Source organism: Camelus ferus, chromosome 11 (genome assembly GCF_009834535.1).
Source record: "Camelus ferus isolate YT-003-E chromosome 11, BCGSAC_Cfer_1.0, whole genome shotgun sequence".
In the NCBI taxonomy this organism is placed as follows: domain Eukaryota; kingdom Metazoa; phylum Chordata; class Mammalia; order Artiodactyla; family Camelidae; genus Camelus; species Camelus ferus.
Genome location: NC_045706.1, coordinates 5,339,130 through 5,365,794, shown reverse-complemented (window position 1 = coordinate 5,365,794; position 26,665 = coordinate 5,339,130). Strand labels below are relative to the sequence as shown.

Below are 26,665 nucleotides of genomic sequence, written 5' to 3'. Positions count from 1 at the left end.
TCCCGAAACCAACTCCCCGTTCTTCCTTCAGGGAGCAAGGTTGACCACAGAGAGCTCAGGGGCACAGGTGACAGCTGAGGCCACTCTTCATAGAAGAGATTTGGCAGGTGTCCCTCCCTGACCAGACTTCAGTCAGGCTCCTCAGAGCCCTCTTCCTGATTGGCTTCATCTAGGTTTGCTGTCTTGGCCCGCCAGGCCCAAGAATCCCAATGAATCCGGTTTTAGAGAGAATCCTGCTAAGCTGGTTTCACAAGAATTTCCCTGACCTGTGATATCTAATCAAGCCCCCTCCCCCCCCCCGATATCTAATCAGGTTCTTCTCAGTGATTTTCCATCTGCGGGGTCCCTCGCTCCATCCACCCGCTGTAGGTCCCCGGCTGCCCTGTCGCAGTCAGGGCTGAGCTCAGTTCTGTACTGAAGTCTCTCACCTGCTGCAGTAGCTCGAATAAAATCTGTCTTGCTATTTTTAACCAGTGTCCAGTGCAATTTCTCTTTAACAGATGGGAACGGCCTCGTGGGGACATGTCAGAAAGCCAGCCCCCAGCAGAAGCATGGTGGCCACACAGGTGCTGACTCCGACTAGGACTCTCCTTGACCAAACCTGAGTCAGTCTCCTCTGAGAACTCTTACTGACAACGCCTCACTCTTGGGTTCTGTCCTTGGTCCGCTTTGCCCAATTTTAGCAAGAATCCTGCTGGGTCAATTTCGACAAAAATCCCCCACCCTTGATATCTGCTCAAATTCTTCATTCCCCACATGTCAAGTCAATTTAGCCAAAATTGCCTCTGATGTTTCCTCTTAGAAATCTTCCATCCTTTGACTGCCTCCCTGCTCCCTGGCTATAAATTTTCACTTTTCCTTATTTGATGTTGAGCCTAATCTCGCTTCCCTACTGTAAGACCCACCATCGTGGTCCCTGAATAAAACCTGCTGACCCTCTTTAACAAGCGTCATGGCTGATTCTTTCTTTAACAACTCCTTGCCTTCCACCAGAGTTTAAAGACTGCCTTTAAAGTATTCTTCCATAAGGAGAACTTTCAAAGTACTGATTGATCTAAAAGGAAGGAAAGAAATCCAGAAGACGTGTCTCCCTTCTCACCCGGGTTGCTTGGGCACATTCCCTGTGGCCTGGATGGCTAACCTCTGGCCTCATGGCTAGCTTGTACTTGTGTATAAGTCATCAAACTGCTACCTACCCCGTGAGCAGACATCCCTGTTGGATGTAGGTGCATTTCAAGTTGACCTAGTCCTCGGGAAAAGAAGACAGACATGTCCGCATGAGGTCACCTGGGCTGGACTGTCTTCCCAGGTCCCTCTGAGTGCCCCGAGGAAACATGGCATTCTTCTTAATGACTCCCGGTGGGGTGCCGGTGACCAGCTGTGTGCCCTGAGCCTGCTGCCATCCACACCACCAGAAGCTTCTATCAGTGGGTTCACATTCTCATCACTGGCCATTTCTGGGCTAGGTTTTCAAAGGATGCAAACCAAAAATCTGCTGCTACTGAAAAATAAGCTTATAAATAATGCTCTGGGGGCTCCAGAAAGGATCGACTAGGAAAGCTCCTTGCAAATCATGTTTTTGTCTCGGGTTGACTGTGTCAGTTATGGAAAGGATTTCGGACCCCTGAGAGCTCTGATGGAGGCAGGTGGTGAGGGGTAACGAGCAGCTACAAATGTCTACATGTATAATCACACACATGGACACACCCATACACATTTTCACATGTATCAGGTTCATCTGCCACAGTTTCGAATTCAAATTCAAGTGAGGATTAAAAGACAAAATTTGCGATGTGATAAACAAGTCTTTCAAAGTTATTTTTTGCTAAAGTCTGTGAGTTGAAATATCCTATTAACCCAGCAGTCTCCTTACAGTCCCATCAGACAATGTGACTTAAATCCACAGGATTTCTCTCACGAAAAGGGAGGGGAAAAGCCTATTTTCGTGCCATTGATGTTAACAAACTGAGCAAAGTTAGGAACTGGAACCATCTCACCTAGTGTTTTTATGGTTGAGTGGCTATGAATTGAAGCTTCATAAAAAATGATTTATGAACGCACTGATACTGTGCGTGTATTTAAACTGCACCTGCTCCAGTTCTGAGAAGATTCTGTATTTGTCCCATTACTCATTCTCAGCGGAGTGCCTGCTCTGCTCTGGCCTCACCCCCCTCCCCACGCTCAGCGATCTGGGTAATCTCTGCTTCTGAAGGCACTACCTGAGGCAACCAATATTTCTTCCGCTTTGTTTGTTTTTTTGGAGACTGCCGGCCTAAAAGCCTGTGTGTTTGGAAATTCAAATCAGCCTCAAATCTTGTCGGAGTCACAGAGCTCTCATTTCAGGTGAGGGGGAGACTACTCTCCAAAGCACATTTCATTATTAATAAAAATAAAGGCGAGGGAAAGTAAATAAAGGCTAGAACAGAGCACCACCTGGTCAGAGGTGAGTTCTTACCTGAGTCTGGAAGGCTCTCGTTTCTTTCCCAGGCAGGGTGATCTTTGGGGGATGAGAAGAGCCGACTCTGGATCTGGAAGAGAAATGGAAACCTTCCCAGTTTGATATTTTTATTTTCCAGATAGATAATCTTCAATACTGTATGTTATGATTTTTTTTTTTTTAAATCAAGACATGTCCCTAGAATCTCTCCTTTCTCCCAAGAAAGAACTCCAGATGGTAATGAAAATACTCCTTTCCCTTTTCTCCTGGGTCAACTCCGCCAGTGAAGAAAGGGTGGGTTTCTGATGATGGCAAAGTGCACAGGGAGGAAGCAGGGAGGAAGAAAAACAGGTCGGCTAATGTGGGTTTGGCCACGGATTTTGCTAGTAGATCAAAGAATCACATTCCATATTTGTTGCCTGCCCCAGCAGAGTGCTGATGGGGGTTGAGCTGAAACTGGACATTCAATAAATATTGATAAATTGATTAACCATGAGCAATCAAATTTCAGGAATTAGCCGTCAAGGCCCGGGAAATAAGATTAATGTATACAAAAGTGTTCTGCTGTCTGCAAGGATGATCGTGACCCTGACTTTCTCTGCCAGAAGACAAAGGTCTTTAGAAAAGACAGTGGCCCTTAGAATCCACTCTGCATCTCCTCGGAGATCGTGCACCAGCAAGGACCCCCATCTCCCTCAGTCTTTGACTTTGCCCTCCTTCACGTCTCAAACTACATTTCCAAATCTTTCTTGAGTTAAAAGTGAAACCAGAAAAGTCCCTCCAGGAACACCCTCTACCTTCCTCCTTTCACCTTCCCACTGGCCCCAAACCTTCTGGAAGCAGACAGCCACGCTCCCTGCACCACGGCCTCATCTCCGGCTCAGGCCTGCCTGCCACGCGGTCCACTGAGTCACTCTGATCCATGACACTGAAATGCACCTCGCTCTCTCCAGCGCCCACCTCCCAGCCAGCTCCATGGGATGTGTGGTACCAACACCTCCTGGGGGCTGCATCTCCCAAATCCCCCTCCACTGCCTCCCTGCCTCCCTCTGCTCCCCTCTCTGAGGCTCATGGAGGGCCTCAGAACTCTTGCCAAGACCACACCATGCCAGCAGCCCCTTCCCTCCTCTGTGTCACCAGTCATGTTTCTCTAAAGCAAATCTGGTTATGTCCCTTCCCAGCTTAAAATGCTCGAATTTCTAACGAATTCAAAATATCGTTAAAGCCATATTCATGCAAGACATTTCTGCAGTGTGGCTTATTATGGCAAAACCCCAGAAGTACCCAAAACCGCCAATAGCAGGGACTGGCTTTGTAGATCAGAGCACGTGTGTTACTGTGTCTATTAACATTATGACAAGTGGGGACAGGGGGAGGGATAAATTGGGAATTCAGGATTTGCAGGTACTAACTACTATATATAAAATAGATAAACAACAAGGTTGTTCCCTACTGCACAGCACAGGGAACTACATTCAATATCTTGTAATAGCCTATAATGAAAAAGAATATGAAAAGGAATATACGTATATATAAATATATGTGTATAACTGAATCACTACTCTGCACACCGGAAATTAACACAACGTTGTAAACCGACTATAATTCAATTAAAGTTAAAACACTACAAAAATGCTCCTAATTCCTGCCACAGTCTCCACACCTGCACATCTGCAGACATAAGGACATGTCACGGTGGCCTTGAATGCCACGCATATTTGGATACTATTTCCTAAGTGACAGGGAACCTTTGGTGATTTCTGAACAAGGAGAGTTCGCACCTTATGCTCAGTTGTGTGTTCAAGCTTAGTCCTGTGTACATGTTAGATTAGCGCCTCTTTTCTGGAGCCTTGACTCATGTGCTGAAATTAGCTGCAGCCTATGTAAGATGCAATGTTTTCCAGCTATGTTTTATCAACTCTAACATACAATATATTTTTTAATTTTAATTTTTTATTGTGGTTAATATATTTAAAATAAAATTTACCATTGTAACCTTTTCTGAAAGCTCAGTGGCGTTAAATACATTCATAATGCTGTGCAACCATCACCACCATCTGTCTCCGTAATTCTTTTAATCTTATAAAACTGAAACTCTATACCTATTAAACAGTAACTCTCCCTTTACCCATCACCCTAGCCTGGCAACCACCATTCTACTTCCTGTCTCTACAATTCTGACTACTCTAAGTACCTCATATAGGTGGAATCATTTTTGTGACTGGCTTATTTCACTTAGCATAATGTCCGCAAAGGTTCATCCATGTTGTACAGAACTTCCTTCTTTTTTAAGACTGATTAATATTCCATTGCATGTATACACCACATTTTGCGTATCCATTCATCTGTCGGCAGACACACAAGTTGCTTGCATGTTTAACTGTTGTGAACAACGCTGCCGTGAACATGTTGGACAAATATCCCCTTGAGATCCTCCTTTCAGTTCTCTTGGATATATACCCGGAAGTGGAACTGCGGAATCATATGACAATCCTATTTTTAATTTTTTGAGGAGCCACCGTACTATTTTCCACAGGCGCTGCACCATTGCATTCCCACGAACACTGCACAAATGTTCTAATTTCTCCCACGTCCTCACCAACTCTTGTTATTTTCTGGGTTTTTTTTTTTTCACAGTAGCCGCTCTAATGGGTGTGAGGTGGTATCTCACTGTAGCTTCGATTTGCATCTCTCTCTTTTTATTTATTTACTTATTTATTTATTTATTCATTCTTAACATTTTTTTAATTGAGTTATAGTCAGTTTACAATGTTGTGTCAATTTCCAGTGTAGAGCACAATTTTTCAGCTATACATGAACATACATGTATTCATTGTCGCATTCTTTTTCGCTATGAGCTACCACAAGATTTTGTTTATATTTCCCTGTGCTATACAGGATAATCTTGTTTACCTATTCTACATATGCCTGTCAGTATCTACAAATTTTGAACTTCCAGTCTGTCCCTTCCCACCCTCCTCCCCCCTCTTTCAATGATTAGTGATGTTGAGTATCTTTTCATGTGCTCATTGGCCATTTGTATGTCTTCTTTGGAGAAGTGTGTATTCAAGTTCTTTGCCTATTTTTGAATTGAGTTATTTGTTCTAGAGTTTCAAGAGTTCTCTATATATTCTGGATATTCTGGATCTTATCAGATGTATGATTTGCAAATATTTTCTCCCATTCTGTGGGTTGCTTTTTTATTCTGTTGATACTGTCTTTTGATGCACAAATTTTTAAAATTTTCATGAAGCCTGATTTGTCCATTTTTTTCTTTTGTTGCCTATGCTTTTTTGAGTCATGTCTGAGAAATCATTGCCAAATCCAATGTCTTGAAGCCTTTGTCCTATGTTTTATAGTTTTAGTCTTCTAAGAGTTTTATAGTTTTGGGTCTTACATTTAGGTCTTTGATCCATTTTCAGTTAATTTTTGTACATGGTGTCAGATAAGGATCCAACAGGAGTGATCATTAAGCGACTCCTAACTCAGTCCATTCAAGACTTTGCCCCCTCTTAGGCCTCTGAGGCCATCAGTGTGTTATTTAGTGAACAGCAACAGTAATTCACCAAGGCCACAGAATAGAGGGAAAGACTTAAGACCTCTTTTCCACCTCTGTTCCCAGAGGCTGCTGAGCCTACTTCAAGCCTGGGGTCACACCAGGAGCAATCACTGAGGGCTCACTGCAGCCAGGCAATTATGACAACTCTGCGAGAGAAATTATTCCCATTTTACAGAAGTAGAATTTGAGGCACAAAGAGGTTAAGTAACTTGCCTAAAGTCACATAGACCTAGTAAGCAAGAGAAGGAGCCCAGACTGGAACCCAGGAAATTACCATGACTCCTTGTGAGCAGAAAACTATGATCAGGATCAAACACATTAAAAGAATCATAATACTTTACAATCATAGGAAATGTTCTGGTCTGCAAAAGCTCTTCCATACACACCACCTCATTTTGAGTCTACAAAGTCCCTGAGATGTGGCCAGGACACACTGAGCTTTTTATACAAAGAAACCAAGGCTCAGAGAGGGTAAGAGACATAAATGCTCAAGAAGAAGGTGGCTCGGGCACCTATACCAGCCCCCCTGAGCTTGGTCTGGCGTTCCTTCCACCTCACCTCACCACCCGCCACCTTACAGAGCCCAACCTGCCCAGCGCCGCTATAACAGGGAAGAAAAACCTGACTTTACTTCAGATCTGCTTCTTTAGATGCAACCTTGAGCCCTGTTTCCTGGGCTTAGTCTTGCTGGTTCTGCCCACATTCTGTAAAAGAATGTGGTTATAGCCTGAAATGTACAGGACAGCCCATTCTCAAGGCTCCGATCTATAAAGGTGTAACACTTTCCCGTTCAGATAAAGATAAAAAGTTGCAGAATGGAAAATAACATTTGTCTTGTCGGAAGTTTACAGGGACATCACGACCTGACCCAGGTGGTCAGCGGCAAGAACAAAGGATTCCAGCACCAAGCAGTTTGCAACCACCACCCACACCCCCTCCCCTTTTTAGTATAAAAGGAGCCTGAATTCTGACTCGGGGAAGATGGTTCTCCTGGACACTGGTCTGCCATCTTCACAGTCTGCTGGCTTTCTCAATAAAGTCATTATTCCTTGCCCCAGCACCTCGTCTCCCAATTTATTGGCCTGTCGTGTGGCAAGCAGAACAAGTTTGGACTCAGTAACACTGCCGCCAGCAGAAATCCCGTAGTCAAGTCTGACACCAGCGAGGATGTTGATCACATTGACAGCAAATTGATCTATGAATTCCATCAGGAGCCAAAAGCTGTGTGCTAGCAAGATCTGAACATCGTAGGTGCCATAATACTGGAACTTTTCCACTTGTATAAGACTAAATGCTTTACAAAACCACTCACATTTTCTCATTGGATCCTCCCAAGTCCTGCCATAATAGCTGTGTTCTAATAAGCAAATACGTTACTGTATTTCGCTGGTTTTGCTGTTTGCTGACTCTCCCGTCATGATATCTGAGTACTCACCACAGGCCCACAATCCCTTATGTGCAATTTTAAAATCCAGGAGGCTCTGAAAGCTGAGAGTTTTTCTCTAGGAGTTTGTAGAAAACTAATCTGACAGCAAAGACTTACCTGAACTAACCTGAGGCTATTTATGATATTAATTTATTCCATTTCATGTGAATATTCATATATTTTATTGCAGAAACATCAGTGAGCTTAATTACAGGGTGCTGCCTCAGATCCCACTGGGAGGGGTAGGCAGCACCACCTTTCTGAAATAAAATTACGAAGTCACTGTTGAATTACATTTGGCCCCAAGAGTTTTGGACGGTGGATTGCGGATTGGTACCACAGATATTTAATGAATTTACTTGCTTCTGGGTTAAGGTTTTCCAAATATCCCTCATCCAGTCCCCACAAGATAGACATTATCTCTGTTTATAGATACAGACCCTGGGGTGTGGAGAGATTCAGTAATTTGCTCTACATCACAGAGCGACTAACAACCAGAGCCCAAACAACCAGAACTAGTGTTCTCAGCATTCCCCAGATTAACATGAGCGTGTGTGCGTGTGTGTGTGCTTGTGTGTACAGAGGTGAGGGAAGTAGCAGAGATGGTTTGTGGACTTTGCAAAGCATTGAGCAAGTAAAACAGGGCCTGAAACTTCATATGCCCCAGGAAAGAAGAGAGAGGTGAAAAACAGGGATTTCCAGACCTACACGGAGGCACCCCCTCCTCCACTTTGCCTCTTCTGGACACCTGCCTGGATGGCAGGGAAACAGAGGAGAGATTCTGAACTTGTCAAAGACCAAGGATGGATTTTAGCCGGCAGGGTCTTCTTTTGGGGATAATGGCAGACATTGTGGGAGTCTGCCAACAGAGAAACAGGGAAGAGGGCCATCTCTTCTCAGCATCCCAGTGCCTTCCTCTGGGGGTGATGGAGGTCCCGCTAGAGGGCGGATAACAAGCACGTGATGTGGATGGATCCAGGCTGAACTGCCGATGGGCTAACGCGGCCTCTGGGGTCTGGGATACACTCTCCAGGGCCAGACGAGATGAATGATTGCTCTTTGCCAGCGTGAGATGTTTGCATTCAATCTTCCGAACGCTATTCTGTAACAATAATTAATGTCCGAGCAGTTTATGGATCAATGGTGTATTTTCTGGTGAGCGCAACCCTGCACCTATAACAACTCAAAACTGAGATTTATCACTCTGCCACGATGCCCTCTTCATGCTTCATCTCTGCATGTTTACATCTGGTTTAACTTTTTCTAATCTAGAATAAATCAGCATGAAAAGCATTAGATTTTTCATTTAGATTCTCAATTGCCTTTTATTACCGAGATAATATCCCTCATCTGATTGCAAATGGTGGGACGGCTCCCTTGTTACGATCTGAACAAAGATGCTACAGTTCAGTCCCTCCTTGCTTCTCCTTCACTTTGGTTTTCAAGGTGGGGGTGTGGTGGGGTTCTGGTTTGAAAATAAGACAAATCAGGATGTAAAGAAGATACATTATTTCGATCACTCCTCCTCTCGTAAGACTCCCAGAGGAAGACAGCCTACCCTGGGTGCCTACTGAGAAGGGGGTCTTCGGAGAGTTCACTCTGTTTTCCAACCAGTGACTTCAGCCCCTGCCTGTTTGCAGGGGTAAATGGGAGCAGCAATGATGAAGCACGTGGCTGGAGATTTTTATGCAAACATCAGGTGTGGGGGTGGGGGAAATAACACCATAATCTAGGCATGTTAATTACCCAGTTGCAAAGTCAAATCTAGCTGAACTATTTTGTATATCAAAGAGGTAGATTTCCCCTGACTCCTTGAGTTTTCCTTTCAGTATGTTCTATTATGTTTCCTATCATTTGCAACATTTGCTCCTTACTTTAAAGTGGGAGCTGATGATTCCAGAAACTGAATCCATTTCTTGTACCTTGTGGAAGCTTTTTTCCCTTCTAATTGTTGACTGTCACAGTCTTCTTTCCTTCCGTTAGAGTCCCAAACTGCTTGAAATACTTCAACATCGAATGCCATAAAGTTACCCTGACTTTGGAACACTTGGGAAAGTTCTGAGAATTCAGTCACCCACTCAGCCCTACAACGTTAACTCAATTGATGTCGCTTCTCTTCGTCCAAAGAAAATGAGACAAAAAAGAAGAAAAGGATGAAGGTATTTCCTGTCCTTTGGCTCACCTGTTCACAGGAGCTCCTCCCCTGGGCCTGGGGGAAAGGGCTGCCTATCTCACACTGGTGACTGCTTTTCACAACTGTTTTTAGCCAGACTGACAGAAAGCAATCTAAAAGGAGCCCTTTTTCCTAGCTGACTTTCACTCCTTTTCAGAATTAGAAGTGATGACTTTTACTTGGTGAGAAATAGCAGAACAGGGTCCTTAATGGCTTTGTAACGGAAACGCAGTAACAGCTACACGGCAGAGCGGTTACCGCGTGCCAGGGACTGTGCTAAATGCTTCACGGGGATTAGGTAATCTCCATGGCGACTCCAGAAGGAAGGTACCGCTGGGCTCCCAACTGAGAGGTGAGGAAATGTCTTTCTTAGTATTACTGTTAATAGTAACATCAGTAGCAACATGATAAACAACTTAACGTTACCGTGATCGTATGATGAACAGAGCACCGCCTTGTCTTCCTGTGACCCCACTTTCTTCCACCCCGACAGATGCGCTAAATTTATTAAACCCATCCCAGGTATGAAGCAACTGATGCTGAAAACGAGAAGAGTTCATCAAAGTAGGAATTAAGGGGCAGAGTCAGGATCAAAATTTAAGTTTACTTGAATCAGGGCCCAAGCCCTCACCCCTCTGCCACCTCAACTGAACATCATCTATTTAATTAAGATGCCAAAGTCATAGCAGAAACTTATTACGGTCACAAAAAAAAAGCTGCATACTGCATGATTTCAGTTACAGAGCATGCCAGGCCAGAAAAACCAAAGTGGCAGGAAGCAGCCGAGCCGTGGTTGCCAGGGATGAGCTGCGGGGAACGCTGAGTGCAAAGGGCACGAGGGAAATTTCTGGGTCGGTGGAAATGCCCTACCTCCTGACATCGTACTGGTTACACGACTGTATGCATTTGTCAAAACAAAATGAGGTGCACACTTATTAAATGTATGAATATTAATGTATGCAAATTATACCTTAATAAGGATGATTTTTTTTTAATGTATCATGGATAAGCTCCAATTTAGCTTAGAGTTTCAATTCAACAAACAGAGTTAGCGAGAGAAATGACAGGGACCCCGACCTCAGGGATCTCACCACCTAGTGAAAAAGCCCCATCTTAGGCATCTATAGACACAAGTTAGAACAGGGCCAGATTCTCACCAGGAGACCCCTGCTGTTGCTCGCATTCTGCACCCAGGAGGGCCATGTGTTGGCTTAGCATCGCCTTCTTGAATTTTTCATAAATTGCTGTACAACACATATAACATAAAATTTACCACTTTGGAGGGGAGGGTTCAACTCTGTGAAAGAGTGTGTGCTTAGCATGCACGACGTCCTGGGTTCAATCCCCTGTACCTCCATTAAAAACAAACAAATAAATTAATAAACCTAATCCCCTCCTCAAAAAAAAAAAAAAAAACCAAAAGAAAAGAATTTTTAAAATGTGCAAAATCAATAAGAGCTCAAAAAAGTTTTAAATATATATTTTTTAATTTATCATTTTAAGTGTCCAGTTCAGTGAGATTAAGCCCACTCACCCCGTTGTGCAGCCATCACCACCATCCGTCTCCAGAGCTTCCTCACCCTCCCAAACCAAAACTCCATTCCCACTCAACAGTAATTCTCCATTCCCCGCCTCCACCCAGCCCCTGGCAGCCACCCCTCTACTTTCTGTCTCTGACTTTACCTATTCCAGCTGCCTCCAAACAGTGGAGTCCAACAAGGTACGTCCTTCCGTGACTGGCTTATCTCACTCGGCACAAGGTCCTCAAGGTCCATCCACGTGCAGGTGGGCGGCCTTCCACGCGGCTGACAGGGCGCTTTGATGCACACACATCTTTCATGTCGATGAAGCCCAGCTTACCCATTTCTTCCCTTTATGGCCTGCACCACCTTGAATTTTTTAATAGTTTTATCTGTGAACTTGGCGTTTTGTAGAGAAACCCCAGAGGACAGCAGAGAACGCAAGTGAGCAGAAAGACGTGGCCAACGTGTGTGTTTGTAGATTTCCTTGCTGTTCCGTCCACAGAGAGTGTTCGGGTGCCCAGTGATCACAGAATTCGGGTGAAGCTACAACGGGTGGGCGTTCAGCAAGACTCAAAGTGAATACAAAGTAAGCAAATTACCCCGAAAATGGAGTCAGCAAAGGGCTGACAGCCCCAAGAGGCCATGCTTTCCACTGGAACCAGACTTACTTCAAGTGCAGGAAAAGGGCTGGAGAGTTCCGAGAAACACAAATACGAGCAAGCCCCTCATACCCGTTCTCACACGTCACGTCACTGTGTTAGCCGACTGCTCGTGCTGAAAATCATGGAACAGGAGAGCGAGACACAGAGCAGCCCCAGTTCCCTTTCCTTTTGGTCCCTCCTGACTCATCAGTAACTGAAGGCAGAGAATGTTGGTAAAATATGCTTATACCAAGGAATGAAATTAAAATCTGAACTGGTGTTTGCAGCGTTTTCATTGTTCTAGTAAGAATACATATCTGCACGGATGAGATTAAAAAATGAAAATTGTATCATTTCAGTAATTCCAGATATGAGTTAATTGCTTTTATGTTTGTGTTGAACCCAGCATTACACAATCTAAAGACGAACAGTAAAGTTCACGGTAATCATTTAAAATTTTAATTTTTCTTTCCTGAGACCAACATGAAATAGCAAATAAAAACCACTGAGGCAAAACAAGAGAAACCACGGAAAAGGACATACTTAAGGCCGTAAATGACATTTTGCATGGATTTTTTTACCATGAGGGACCACATGTTCATTTTTGTCCTGTTCCCCACAAATTATCCAGCCAAACCTGAGTCAGCGGCCATTCATTGTGGAACTACTGCAGGGAAAGTCTTCAGATTTTGGTCCCCTGCCTCTGACGGCCCACACAGTGGCTCGCACACAGCAGCAGCACGACAAAGCTGCCTTCGTGGGTGTTATATCAACAGTGAGAAGTGCACGACGTGGACTTGAGCACGCGCGTTGCCCGTACACTGGGGGGCCCTCTGCATGTCCATCCGCCGAGACCCAGGCCCTTCCACACACCTGGTGGAGCCCATCACCACTCAACAGCCTTCCTCTGAAGCTACAGAGCATCGCAAAGCCGCTAAGCTGGAGAAGCCAGCAGCGGCCCGAACTCATCGCTGAGGCGCCGAGGAGCTATTTGTAGCTAAAACAATGAGCTTTGTGAACTTTCTTAAAGGGAGGACTGGATCACAGGGTTTGAGCCACCTCGGGGTGGCCGCTCAGGGGCCGGCCCCCTCACCACTGACCGTGGGCAGCTTTGCTGGGAAGAGGCTTCTTGTCCTCGATACAAAACGGCAAGCAATTTACTGGCTACTTTCAGAAAAGAATCCCCCCGTTCGTCTTCAGCCCTGTTTGTTTCTCTGATACACCATTACTCCTAATCCTGGATGTTTTCCAAGATACTTATTTTGGGAGCTGTCTCAGAGTCTTTTCTGGGTGGAGAAAGGATACAAATTAGACTCAGAGAGGAAATTAAGCAATTTCTTCATTCGGAATTTGATTAATGAAAAGGGAGGTAAAAGGAGTGACTTCTATTTTGGAGCTTCATTTAGGCAAACTAGAGCTGATGTCTGTCTGTCTGACTGTCTGTCTGTCGGTCACTAAAAGATGAGTGAATCTGGAAGGGAGCCTAATGTACGTATCCAATCAGACGAAGCTCCTTATGCAAAGTCATCAGCCATTATTCACCCTGGCCTCAGGTTTTCCTCTAAAACACACTTTATGCACTTTTGTTTATTCATTCATTCATTCATACATATATTCCAATGGTTCTTGAAGGCTGACCTGGTACTGGGGGCAGAGTCATGAGCAAGAATAGACTAGGGGCCCCTTTCCTTACAAAGCTCCCAGACAGAGGCTCAAACCTATGTGCCTCCAATTCCAAGGACTCCTTTTATTTCCTTTTTTGTACTGACACGAAAATGCTAAATACAGTGTAGTAAGCAGAATGCTCAGGTAGCCCCCAAGATTCCCACCCCTTGGGGGCCCATGTCCCATACGTTCTCTCTCCTTTGATCGTGAACAGAACCTGTGAAGGTGATGGGCCATCACTTCTACAATTAAATTATGTTATATGACAAAAAGATTTTGCAGATGCAATCAAGGCTGCCAATCAGCTGGTGCTGAGTTAATCAAAGAGAGACCACATCGGGTGGGCCTGACCTAATCAGGTGTGTCTTTCAAAGAAGTCAGAGGGATTCAAAGCAGCAGAGATTGTCCTGCCAGCCTTGAAGAGGCAAACAAACATGCTGTGAACTGCAAACAAACCCATCTGGCTGGGGCCACATGGAAAGGACCTGAGGACAGCCTCTAGGAGCTGAGCGTGCTGGCTGAGAGCCCCCAAGACAATGGGGACTTCAGTCCTACGATCACAAGGAACTGAATTCTGGCAATAACCAGGGATCCTGGAAGAGGAGACGGGCTGCAGATGAGATCACAGCTTCACCTGACACCTTGATTCAGCCTGGAGAGACGCTAAGCAGAGGGGCCAGCTAACCCACACCAGGACTTCTGACCTACAAGACCGTGAAATAATAAATAGGTGTTTTTTAAGCCACTAACTATGTGATAATTTGTTTTTCAACAATAGAAGAATAATACGAGTGTAACCGAGCAGGACCCTGGGGGGCCTTCCAGGGTCAGACCCCTTACCCATACATACCCTCTGCTGCAGCTCCTCTCTGAAGGACCTAGATAATAGTATCTCATGTGTCTTTCCTGAGCTTTTCAGATGCTTAAAACCACCACCAAAGGGGAGAAGTGAACTACTTGATGATCAAGAGCATGTGGCCCCCAGACCTTCTGGCGCCCAGGGGCTGATAGCATTGACCTCCACTGTAACTTCCACAGCAATCAGAGAATTGAGCTGATCACATGCCCTAGGACCCCCTCCCTTATCTGGCCTTTAAATATGCTTTGCTGAAACCCTTCGAGGAATTCGGTGTTTTCTTGGGCATAAGCCTCTCCGTCCTCCTTGCCCAATCAGCCCTGCAGTAAACTTTTCTCTGCTTCAAGCTCCGACGTTTCAGTTTGTTTGGCCTCATGGTGCAGCCAGCACACGAACCTGCTTTCAGTAACACAGGTAGTGTCTGCCAGATTGTCTTGCTTTTTTTAAGTAGCCAATCAGAGCTGAAACTATCTATGATCCTACACTAAATTGGCATTATCTCAGTCATAAGTAAATAAACAAGTTGCCTCAATTAATCTATGCAGAGTGAGCACAAGAAAACAAACATATTCCTTGGACTGGAGAACGCTGATTAGTGACGCTATGGTCCACCATGTCAGGAAACATGGAAATAGACGCTATTTAACGCGACATGGGCCAATCTTGATGATATATATCTGATGATATATTTTATAAATATGTTTATATTATCCTTGACAAGCAATGCTTTAACATAAGTTCCACTAAATTTGGAAAATTTTCAGCCATTATTTCTTCAAATCTTTTTTCTGCTCTCACCCCATCCTCACTCTTTCTGAGAGTCTAATTGTATGTATCTTTGATCTTTTGAGATTCCTCCTTCTCCTTTTTTCTCTCTTGTCTTCAGTTAGAAATTGCACTGGTCTTTTCCTCTGTAGCATCCAATTTGCTGTTAATCCCATCTAGCAAAACTTCCATTTCAGATAGTAATGACAGTGTCATTTTTTTTCTTCTCTGCAAGTTCTGTTTGGCTTATTTTCATATCAACTAATTCTCTTCCCATTATGGTAATATCTTCCCTTAAACCCTTGAATTTAAGGGGGAAGAAATATATTTATAGTATTTATAATAGCTTTTTAAAAAGTCTTGGCTGGCTAATTCTATCATCTCTCCATCCATTTATGAATCTGCTTCTATTAATCATAATTTCTTCTGGTTAAAATCACACTTTCCTGCTTCTTTGAATATCTAGTAGGCTTTGTCTGGATGCCAGATATTTTTAATTTTGTATTATTGCTTGATGGATTTTTTTGTAATATTTTTAAACTTTATATATATTTTTATTGAAGTAGAGTCAGTTTACAATGTTGTGTCAATTTCTGGAGTACAACACAATGCTTCAGTTGTACATGAACATACATATATTCATTTTCATATTCTTTTTCACCATAAGTTACTACAAGATATTGAATATAGTTCCCTGTGCTATACATATATTTATAAACTTTATAAACTTGTTGTTTATCTATCTTATATAGTTAGTATCTGCTGTTGTAATCTTTTAAAGAGTGTTGGACTTTGTTCTGGCAGGTAGTTAAGCTACTTGTGAAAAAGCTTGATTTTTTTCAAGGGCTGTGTTTTAAATTGCTATAGGATGGATCTAGAAAAGACTTTACTCTAGGACTAGTTTAGTAGACTTCCAAGGCATGACCCTTCCAGAATCTCTACTGAATTTACCATGTATTCAACAAGGTCCCTACATCCTCGATAGCGGGGGACTTGAACGATCCGTGGCCCTGAGTAGGCGCTGAGTATTGTTCATCTGGTAGCTGCCCAGCAACTGTTCCCTCTTTGCCAGTGGTTCTTTGGCCTCGTGGCGTTTCACAGGGCAGACTGGTCTCCAGCCACAGACTCAAGGGAACTGCCACAAACTTCCGGAGCCCTTTCTCTGCCTGGTCCCTCCTCTCGGGAACTCTGTCCTGTGACTTCTAGCTGGAATTCCAGAGGCTACTGGGTTCTGTTTAGGGTCTGCCTTCCTGTGCCACCACCTAGAAATTGCCACTCCCTCTGCTTGAAATGTCTTCCCCTGCTCCGTCCTTACTCCACATCCTCACTCTCCCTGCCGGCCACGGGGAACGTCAAATCCTCGGTGAAGAGCATGTGCACAAGGCTCTCCCTTGCTGAGTCCTCTGGGTCTAGAGCTCCGTGTGGACGCCCAGACGTGGCACTCGTCGGAATGGCTGCCCCACCACCAGATGATGTGAAGGGGACAAACCCGGCCTTTGGGACCTCTGTGCCCCCAGCACCGGGCACAGCTCCCAGCACACAGTAGATACTTCGTACATTTTTTAAAACAATCTGGCCCAATATTTCCTCTTTAACTCATATCCTCCACCAAAGAGGGGCGAGAACCTGGGACAGCAAGATCAGAGGGGACTGAGAACCCAGTGGGACTTAAGAATGGAAGGAGATGCTTAGTGAAAAACCCACGGAAAGGAAAGATGCCTAAAGCCAAAGGAGAGAGAGGATCAGTGGGACTCTAACTGCCTTTTCCCACCGGATTCTGCCACAGGTGACTCTCTGGGGCCGCCTGCAAAGTGCCCTGGGTCCCCAACTACTGCTGTCAGGACACATGCTGCTTCCCTCTCTTCTCCCCCAAGACCATGCAAGAAACACAGCCGCAGAGCAGGATGTAGCTAAGGCAGAATCTTCCTTCTGCCGCTCCTAACGGTGTCTCTGTGCAGCCTGCATCTGGGCCTCACAGAATTTTCTCTTTGGAAAAATAGGGCTCCATGTGCCTTGCACAGCTGTGGTCAGGATCAATGAGGCAATTCAGGGACCAACCAACACAGCCCCCTTTGTTCCATCTCCATCTCTGCTCTCCTCGCACACAGTGGTCCAGCCACTCTCCTCCCAAATCCCGCCCCCCCCCCCGCCCTCCACACCAGCCTTCTCAACGCAGCCAATTCACGTGGCCTTCTCGGTCATTTTCTCCTTGGTTCATGCAGCTGGGAAACATTGGTCTGAAACTTCCAGATCAAAGGTTCAGACCTGTCGAAGTTTCAGAGCTGAATCAGAATCCCCTGGCTTTCATGTTAAAAATAGAGATTTCTGGACCCCAGCCTTCTCAGAGCCCATGGTCTACTTAGAAAGTTCTCCTGAGGATTCTACAGGACGCTAACATGTAAGAGCCATTCAGTCCTTCATGAGGTGATGAACGTCATTTAGATCCTAGGAAGTCTTCTACGGGAGGGTGCACCTTACATGAAAAATGCCCCGTTAATGCTTCCCGACTCAGTTCTGGCTTTACCAGGCAGGACTCACATGTGTGTGAACTCACATCATCAACAGTCTTTGGTCAAAGATGGGATTTGCTGCTGACCACAGGACTGGGTGGGCTCTGAGTAGAAACTGTCCGTTCAGCTGAAAGACAATTTGGTGAGTAATCTCTGAGCTGTTTGGGGAATGGAGATTAACAAGCGAAGAGTCTAGAAGGTTGTAAGTCCCTGTCCCTTGGCGCTTTGAGTGTGCAGAAGGAGGGCAGGGGATGTCCACCCACTTTAAACAGGACTTCTTGCACAGAGACAGCATCATCAAAGCACTGGTCACAATTAGCCTGGGCCCGAGGGCCATGTCTTCATGTCACGGCTCGGCGACAAAGTTGGGGATGGCAGAAAAAGGCACAATGGAACTTAAATGCCAAAGATGAATCACTTTCACGGCATGCTGCCTCCGTGCCGGGCCCGAGGCGCAGCCTTTGTACAGATTACCTCCCTTAAGCCTCCCAGCAGCCCTGTAAGGTAGACGGCCACACGGTTGTCATGAACACAGATGAGGACACCAAGTCTCAAAGAGGTCAAGAAACTTGCCAAGGTCACTCAGCCACAAGACCCCAGGAAGACTCCATCCAGTGCCCTCGCTCTTAGCCACACCACCACCTTCCACCGACCATCTCCCCCGCCTTGGTTTGGCTGAAATGTGGGACATGGTCCCCCCATCCATGCCCAATTTCCCGGTGGAAGTTGGGCAAAATGATGTCAGATCTCATGAGACTTGGCGATGAATGTTCGGGATCAACTTGCGCTTCACCTGAAATAGCCCTTCATGGTGCAGTTCACTCGGAGACCTCAGTCACCAGGTGTGCTTCTTGACCTGACAAAACTCATCTCAGACCTCTGACCTCTTGTGCCTCTTCAGGACCTTGTCCCCTGACGACCAGCCTCCCACTGACAGGTGCACAGAGGGGCTGGAGGAATCCGGTGAGCGGGCGGCATTGATTCCTGAGGATGGTCGTTCCATCTTTGGCCTTCTGGATTCCCTCCTCCTGCATTTGGGCAGAGGCTACCAGACATCGTCAAAGGATGAGTGGCTGAGGCTGCAAGGAGACTCTGGGAGGAACACCAAGCACGCTCTCAGGCAGGAGGCAGGCTCCGGGCATGAGGCCGAGGATCCTGACCTGTTCATTCGGTAGCAAAGCTAACTGAAGGATTTATTATCCTTTGTGAAATGGCCTTTTCTCAGCCCTCCTCACTCTGGAGGGATCGGTGCCTTCACTGCAGCCAGAGCCACCCGCACATCCCAGTAAAAACACTGCTGGAGGCCGAGTCTTCAGCAAGAAAAGTGAGACTGGGAAGACTGATCTGGCTAAATCTCTCCAGTTTGGTTAGGAATTAGGTACATTGTTCTGCACCTTTGATAACTGTGAGAAGAAAGGGGATGTTTGTTTTACTTCCTATTTGGCCTCAAGCGACTTCTTCATTCCCTGAATAAACTTATCTTGAGGCCCAAGCACTTAAAACTTGAGGGCTTTTATTCCACACGACCTAAGGGCTCACTTCAGCCGTTGGAGAATAGCGGGACATCAAAACCCCCTGGGGAGCCACGTCTGCTTCTGGCCATGATGCGGGAACCAGACAAAAGCTACATACAAAGCTACTGTTTCCAGACACTGGACAACAAATGGTATGGGGCTGTGATCCCGGAGGGAGGGGGAACGAGAGGGGTGAACCCTACCATCTTCCACCCTAGAGGCAGCTTCCCGGCCGTGTCTTGGGAAGGCGAAACTTGAGAGAGCCCGGGGCCTCACTGAGCACAGGAGGCAGAGGTGAGGACTCAGAGAGGCCGAGGCAGCTAGAATCTGTGCGGCCAAACACCAAAGAGCTGCAAGGAAAGAGAGTCCTAGCTACCTGCAGGGGGGTCCGCGGTCTCTGGCTGAATGTTGATCTGCACGTGCTTAAGGGAAACTACCTGAATCCAGGAAAAGAAGCTCCCTAAGTAGGAAGCCAGCCCCTGCCAGGACTCCAGCCAGAGCTGGGACAGTTGTGTTCCCTCTGGCCCTGGTGGAAAGGTCTCACACACACAGGACGTTAAGTCGAGTCCTCACGAGGCTCATGCCTTGGCGGGTGGGTACAGCTCAGCAGTGGAGCACGTGCTTACACACACGAGGTCCCGGGTTCAGTCCCCAGTCCCTCTATTTAAATAAAATAGCAAAAGATCACGTCTTAATGGTGGGTCTGACTTAGCCCCGGATCAGGGCTCCTTACAGGCTGAGCGGCTCTTTGTTCTGGGGGCAGGGACTGTCCTGCGCACTGCAGAATGTCTAGCAGCAGCCCTGGCCTCTGCCCGGTAGGTATGAGTAACATCTGCCCCAGGTTGTCACAGTCAAAAACGTCTCCATTTGGGATCAACAGATACACATTACTGTATAAAATACAGATAAACAGCAAGGACCTACTGTACAGCACAGGGAATAATATTCAACTTCTTGTAATAACATATAATGGAAAAGAATCTGAAATATATATGTGTACGTATAACTGAATCGCTTTGCTGTATACCTGAAATTTACATTGTAAATCAACTGCACTTCAATAAAAAACACAATTTTTTAAATAAATAAAAATTTTAAAACATTTTTTAAAATGTCTCCAGATATTACTAAATATCCTCTGGGGGACAACACTGAGAAGCACTGCCCAAGACCAACATCTGCCAAAAAGGAAGTCTCAGAAGGATCAAAGTGTTTCCAAGTAACACAACCTGATGCCAGAACAAAGTTCAATTCTCTATAAAGGACAACAACAGAATCAAACAGTCACCCTGGGTCACAACGGCCTTGGCTGGGCCTCAGGCATATGTAGTTTTAAAAGTTCACCATGAGGAAACAACCCAAATGTCCACTGACAGATGAACAGATAGAGAAAATGTATTATCTACACCCTGGAGTATTACTCAGCCCTAAAAAAGAAGGGAACCCCACCACTGGTGACAATATGAATGAAACCAGAGGACATGATGCTGAGTGCAATAAACCAGTTACAGAAGGACAAACGCTGCACGACTCTGTTTCTATGAGGTGTTCAAACCAGGCAAATTCAAAGAAGCAGAAAATAGAATGGTGGTTGCCTGGGGCTGGGGAGGGCGCCATGGAGGCGGGGGGTGCAGCTCAGCGGGTATAAAGCTTCAGTGATGCAGGGTGAGTAAGAACTAGCGCGTTTCTGCACAACGTAGTGCCTACGGCCAGCAATGTGGCATTACTATCTCAAAATGCATTAAGAAGACAGACCTCATGTTAAATGTGCTTACCACCAGAGAACAAACAAAAAAGCAACAGGCAGAAGAGCACACGGAATTTTTAGAGGTGATGGATATGTTTAGTGCCTTGACTGCGGTGAGGGCACCACGGGTGTGAGCATATGACTAAACCCATCAAAACGATTTGTAAACATCAAATATGTGCAATTTTTTGCATATCTGACAAATAGATAAATATAAAAAATAGAAGTTTGCCATGATGGTTATATTCAGGCAGAACTGAGCACCACAGCCAAATCCAAAAAAAAAAAAAAATAAGGATGAGCAGGAAGAGGAGATGAAAATGATACAGATTTGGATATATGTGGAAAAGTATGGCCAAATGGCGATTACCAAAGACGCACACTTTCCCTGATTCATCTAATGAGGAAATGTAGTAGAAACTGTCACCTCCAGGAAGACAGATGGGTGAGACTTGGTGGCGTGCCCCAGCCTGCGCCGACCATCAGAAAGGTCTCGACAATCAGTTATCGGATGCCAGCTCACATTCAGACTCTGGGAGATCTGAGCACATCTCTGAATTCTACGTGGCTTCCCTGCTTCCTAATGTCAGGGAAGCCATCCACGCTCTGCTTCACAGAGAATCTCAGAATGTGGCCATGCTTGTGACGTTGACCGTGGCCAGAACTCAAATCTCATTGCCCAGTTATGGCTATTTTGGTGTCTGAAATTTATCAGGTACATAGGCAGGAGGAGAAAGGCCTTTAATATATTGTGTTTTTAAATCGTTTTGGGCATTTTGGAGGCCGCAGGGATGGAGGCTTTGCAAACGTGAGGACCAGAATCTTCAGCACCCTCAACACCATCTGTTTCTAACTCCAGCTGCCTTTCGGCAACACACATCCGCTTGCTGTGAGTGTTAAAAGGCAACTGAAGTAAGGGAATGAGTGTGGCTGGACCATCCCTGGGCCAGAGTTAGGCTGGGTCCCTGTGTGTCCCAGATAAGAGGCAGTATCTCCAAGCATTAACACAGACAGGACTCAGGCCACAGTTTTAGAAAAAGCCAGTCTTAGCCCTTAAACTCAACTCAAGCAGGTCTGTAGGTCCTTCTGGGAAGGAATTGAAATCCATAAGGTTTTTACAGAAACAAAATCTCCCAAACTCACTTTTCCTGGAGAACCAGCCAGTTTCCTTTGTCCAGCACTTTGCACATTGAGAGGTCATTCCAGTGACCTTGTTCATTTTTCGCCCTATCAGGTACTTTACGGTTAAAGCCCCAGCGGGTTAGCCAATGGCCTTGGAGTCTTCAAGAGGGGAGGGGTCACGGGGCCAAGTCTAACGGGATGTAGAGGCCGTGAATTGGGCTCTCATCAGCTCAGCTTGGAAATCGAGCAAGGAAATTGCCTTCTTGCTTGGTTTCCTAACCTAAATGGTGCTGACATGCCCCAGTGGGTACAATACGAACAATGAGGTATCACCTCACACCAGTCAGAATGGCCGTCATTCAAAAATCCACAAATGACAAATGCTGGAGAGGCTGTGGAGAAAGGGGAACCCTCCTACACTGCTGGTGGGAATGCAGTTTGGTGCAGCCACTGTGGAAAACAGTGTGGAGATTCCTCAAAAGACTAGGAATAGACTTACCATATGACCCAGGAATCCCACTCCTGGGCTTGTATCCAGAAGGAAATCTACTTCAGGATGACACCTGCACCCCAATGTTCATAGCAGCACTATTTACAAGAGCCAAGACATGGAAATAGCCTAAATGTCCATCGACAGATGACTGGATAAAGAAGAGGTGGTATATTTATACAATGGAATACTACTCAGCCATAAAAACCGACAACATAATGCCATTTGCAGCAACATGGATGCTCCTGGAGAATGTCATTCTAAGTGAAGTAAGCCAGAAAGAGAAAGAAAAATACCATATGAGATCGCTCATATGTGGAATCTAAAAAACAAAAACAAAAACAAACAAACAAACAAACAAAAACAAAGCATAAATACAGGACAGAAATAGACTCATAGACAGAGAATACAGACTTGTGGTTGCCAGGGGGGTGGAGGGTGGGAAGGGATAGACTGGGATTTCAAAATTGTAGAATAGATAAACAAGATTACACTGTATAGCACAGGGAAATATACACAAAATGTTATGATAACTCACAGAGGAAAAAATGTGACAATGAGTGTGTATATGAACATGAATTTGACACAACATTGTAAAATGATTATAAATCAATAAAAAATGTTAAAACAAACAAACAAAAAAACAGTTCAATGGACGTGGACAATTTTAAATTCTTAAATATTTACTAAAAGAACAGAGCTGGGAATGTGGAGGGACAGGAGGCACAGATCCTATCTTATGGTTTTCAAACTCAACCTGCCCTTGAGCGGAGGAAGCAGGTCCTGCCTGGACCACTTTTCAAATCACAGACAGAGTGAGGACTGACCAGCTGACCAGCCTGACTGTTGCGGGTCTGAAACTCACTTTAATAAGATTTAGGCTCTAGGTTACGCAGACAGCAGGCACGCAGTCTCAATGGCTGTATTTAGTAATGGGGGTTGGGAGGGAGTTGGGTCACACACACACACACACACAAAATGTTGTAGCTGTGACTCTCAGTACACTAGACGTTTTGTACAACCTTCTACAAAGATGCACTTTTCCACATTGTTACCATCAATGTCGCTTTTGGAATGAATGTTTTATGCATACCAAAAACTGGGAACACAAGAGTTGCTCTTTGCCATTTAGAGTTTCCAATGGGGCCATGAACACTCTTTTAAAATGCCAGATGATATAATTCAACAAGTTTTTCTCTCTCTCTGGAAGACTGAAAAATAACCTCAGTGAAAATTATACAATCATAAAAATTCTGTCCCCATCCGATTAATTACTTGTGAATAATAACATCTCTGGTTTCCTTCAATTATATTCTAATTGCACACCTTTTGCTCTGGTTGATTGGGCAATGAACTAATGAACAACCATTACTGAATTTAATTAACGCCATTATTTCTGTGGCCTTTATGTCTCCGTTGTGAACATGGAAATTCACAACCCCAGGGCTGGCACTGGGAGAAGCCAGCCTTGAACCCTGCAGAACAGGTTCTGACATTGCCCTGGAACAAGGGTGCCCAGTGTGGGGAACAAAAGACCTAGAGTTTTTGCCAGCATTCCCGGAAAGTCTTTCCTAGTAACAGCATCAGTATTCAGAAAGGTTACCTTTTCATAAAACATTAGCAATTTGCATGTTACATTTATCAAAAGGGATGGGTAAGTGAGCTATATGGGAATCAATTACATTGTCATTTATAATTTATTCCATGTACAATAAAGGGCTGATCAGATTTCGTGTGTTTACCTTCTGAAGGATCACTGCTCATGGCTTATTCTAGTTGCAGAATACAAATATGTTTCAGAGTAATGTGTTTATCTCACTTTGACATTCTAAATCTCCCAAGTTCTCCCTTTTTCTCCCACGAAAAGTAGTTTCGGCTTGAAAATAAGAGCTCACCCTCAAAAAAATAAAAGTCCATTCTTACTGGCATAATTTAAATCATTCTATGTTAACTTAATGCAAGGCATAGATATTCTCTCTCATAACACATCAGGAAACAAATAGGAATTTTTTTTAAGACAGATGATTGCAAACCTACAGAGCTAAGAATATTTCACTCACAGAAATGTACTGCAGTTTCTAAATGTGGATACAAATTATCCAACTCTTTGGAGCAGTATTAAATGTTTTAAATGCAGACGTGTGTCATGTGTCAATTACAATCATCCAATATGCTCCCCACTCCCCGGATTTCAAAAACTGAAAGAAATTAAGAGATGAGAGTGTCTTTCCCAAATCCCTTGGGGAAAACTACAAACCAGTGATTAATTTATTAGACCAGATAGAACATCTGAGCTGTCTGTCTGATAAGCAACACTCCATTTCTCTGAATTAGGTGTGCACCCACTGCTCCCCGGCCAGATTCAGCCTTACCTCGTATCTGCTGGCTGTCTGCTCAGCTGTCTTCAGGCCTTGATACATATGGATGATACAAACTTTGGCTCTTCTCTGGGAGGGAAACCAGTTCCTCTTCACGAAATCCATGACCATCACATGGTTTTTCAACTCAGTACTAAACGTTTTGATCTGAAAAGTCCGGCGGACGGCTGTTTCCGCGTGGTGGGCAGCAGACACCTGCTGCTGAGGCCTTGTAGGGATTCCGGAGTGCCGCATGGTACGCGGAATCGTGTGGCTTCGGCTCGCAAGCCTTGGCTGTGACCTCTCTCCGAGTTCTCCAGCTCCAGACCTAGTCGTTCCCAAACCCCAGCCACACAGCGCGCAGGATGTGCGTGTGGGAACCTCAACGGTGACCTTTAGGCGCCATAAAAATACGCCTCCTCGCTGCTGTCCAGCTGTCTCCAGCACTTGCACTTGTGTTCTCCGGTGGCTCAAAACCGTGTCTGATTTCAAAGACACCTTTCTCTCTCCCCGCTGCATTCAAGTCCCAGTTACAGTGAGATTCAATATGTTTTTCAGTCTCTGACCCCTCAAATCCAAATAAGTTACTTACAGGGCGCTGTACAAAGGAACCAGGAGTGATAATTGCTGCTTTTTAGAATCTCTGCTTTTTTTCTTGCCAGGATGGAAAAAGCAACAGGAACAGGCTCCTCCTGACACAAAGGGTGACCTCAGCCCTGGAGAAGATAAGAAACACATTCAAGTGAAAAGGAGAAGTCGGCTGAATGCAGAGATGACTACGCACGAGCATGAGAGACGCAGAGCTCTGGTAGGAAGCTCTGGCCGCCACCCGGCGGGAGTGCACTGGCTTTGCTGAGGACGCTGGTCCTGAGCCAACCCTGGGAGTCCCCTCACCACTCTGAGCCTCAGTTTCCCCAAGAGGAAACTTGGAATAATAACACCTGCCACTAACCGGGGTGTCAGAGGATCGGGTGAGTGAAATGATGAGGAAAATAGTGTGTAACAGAGTCACAGAGGGCATCCTTTCCAAACAAAAATTGCATGTGTTCCACCCAAATTATTTTACGCACAGTTCTGGTGATAGAGAAGAACAGATCTGACTCCGTATTGGATCCGTTTCTTATACTTTAACCTCTGTATTCTATTGCTTTTGGTACAAGAATGTTGCCTAGAGCCTGAAATAGACAGCCTATTCTCAAGGCTCTGATCCTTAAAGGTGTAACACTCTCCCATTCATATAGAGATAAAAAGTTTCAGAATAGAGAATAGCTTTTGTCTTTTTGGAAGTTTACAGGAACATTGGGACTGGACCTCCCTAGACAGCTGCAGGAGCAAAGGATTCCCACACCAAGAAACTTGCAGCGACCAGGCACACCCTCTTTCAGTATAAAGGCAGCCTGAATTCTAACCTGGGGAAGGTGGTTCTTTGGGACACTGGTCCATCCTCTTCTCGGTCTGCCAGCTTTCTGAATAAAGTTGGTTTTCCTTGTCCAATAACTCATCTCTCGATTTATTAGCCTGTTGTGCAGCAAGCAGCACAAGCTTGGACTTGGTAACATTCTTTCCACACATAAAATAGAGTGGAGATTTAAGTGATGCTGAGAATTATTAGATTCCGAATTCAAATCATTTAGAAATGCAGATGCTTGACGTATTCCTTTTCACGTCATTTTTGGTAGCATTTCTGTTAACCCAGTAGTTGAGAAGTGGAAACCACAAGCCTTGACTCAGGGGTCTGGGCCAGGAGAGAGCAGGTGACAAGCACCAGCACTGTGTTCCGAGTCCACACACAGAGCTCTCCTCACCAGGCGGCTTCCTCTTGGCTTTCAGCAAGGATGCCCCTTGAAATGCTCTCCGTCTCCACGTGGAAAGCCACAGGA

The 26,665-nt window shown here is 45.2% G+C and overlaps 1 protein-coding gene across 1 annotated transcript in view; it reads right to left on the bottom strand.

The window, feature by feature from the left end:
* The window catches only part of C11H10orf90 (chromosome 11 C10orf90 homolog), a 211,660-nt gene extending 185,998 nt beyond the window's left edge, over positions 1 to 25,662 (bottom strand). The window contains 2 exon segments of the mRNA XM_014562609.2: positions 2,456 to 2,528; positions 24,801 to 25,662. Of these exon segments, the coding sequence (XP_014418095.2) occupies positions 2,456 to 2,528; positions 24,801 to 25,304 (577 nt within the window). The 5' untranslated portion in view covers positions 25,305 to 25,662.
* Between the last annotated feature and the right edge of the window lie 1,003 nt (positions 25,663 to 26,665).